General features: G+C 50.6%; 1 protein-coding gene across 1 annotated transcript; it reads right to left on the bottom strand.

Moving 5' to 3' along the window:
* Positions 1 to 241: 241 nt before the first annotated feature.
* CRCT1 (cysteine rich C-terminal 1) lies at positions 242 to 942 on the bottom strand. The gene has a single exon (XM_044000221.1). It carries the CDS (start codon positions 940 to 942, stop codon positions 574 to 576), a length of 369 nt encoding a protein of 122 aa, XP_043856156.1. The 3' UTR covers positions 242 to 573.

Raw genomic sequence — 942 nt, 5'->3', positions numbered from 1 at the left:
TGGTAATAGGGAGGCATCGATTCCACTTCCTTTTATCATCACCTTAGCTAGAAGGCTGCTCCTGAATATTAGGCACAAGGTTAGCTCTGTCCATCACCAGAGCAAGGACTTAATTTTTATGTCATAGCTGACCGAAGATACTTAGAAAAATTTCATCAGGGAAGTGGTAAAAGGGATTTGAGGAATAAGAAACAACCAGAAATTAAGGTGTTCCTGTAGGCTTTTATTATCACACATCCACAAAATCAGATTTAATTAACCAATACTGATTCAGGGCCTACTAAGTGCAGGGCCTCGTATCTGCAGATAGGAAAAAAAAAAGACAAATCTAGCAGAATGCACAGAGAAATGGTCTCTGTGGAGAAAGACCTCTATGTGCAGTTACATGGATTAGAGAAGGACATGGGTTTCCGGGCATGAAGATTCAGTTGAACTTCTGAGGGAAACTCTAAGCTCCACCCAGAGACATCTCCAAAGCAAGAGGAAGAAGACCAAGGGGAGGTAGAAATCAGGGCCAGCCTCTTGTGCCATTCATCCTGAGGGCTGGTCTTCACTTCTGCTGCTGGGGCCAACTCAGCAACCTCCAGAGCAGCAGCCGGAGCCAACCCGGCTCTGGCTCTGGGACTGCGATCTCTGGCTGCCGCTATCCCCACAGCAGCAACAGCCCCCACGTCGCCTGCGGCGCCGGGAAGGTAGACAACAGCCGCCAAAGCATCCAGTAGAACTAGACCCACAGCAGCCTGTAGACCCACAGCATCCTCCGGAGTTGGACCCACAGCAGCCTCTGGAGCTGGACCCACAGCAGCCTCCGGAGCTGGATTCACAACAGCCTCCCGAGTTGGACCCGCAACAGCCACTAGATGAAGGTGCTGGAGCAGGGGTTGGCATAGGGGTTGAAGAAGAGCACTGGGGATAGCCTTTGACAGGAGCCTTGGAAGACAT

This window comes from Dromiciops gliroides, chromosome 4, assembly GCF_019393635.1.
Source record: "Dromiciops gliroides isolate mDroGli1 chromosome 4, mDroGli1.pri, whole genome shotgun sequence".
Lineage (NCBI taxonomy): Eukaryota > Metazoa > Chordata > Mammalia > Microbiotheria > Microbiotheriidae > Dromiciops > Dromiciops gliroides.
The sequence above is the reverse complement of the archived record's forward strand: the minus strand, read 5'-3'. Positions and strand labels throughout refer to the sequence as shown.

Bases quoted from the DNA above. Each gene is read 5' to 3' on its own strand.
- CRCT1 (XM_044000221.1), bottom strand. From the start codon at position 942: ATGTCTTCCAAGGCTCCTGTCAAAGGCTATCCCCAGTGCTCTTCTTCA.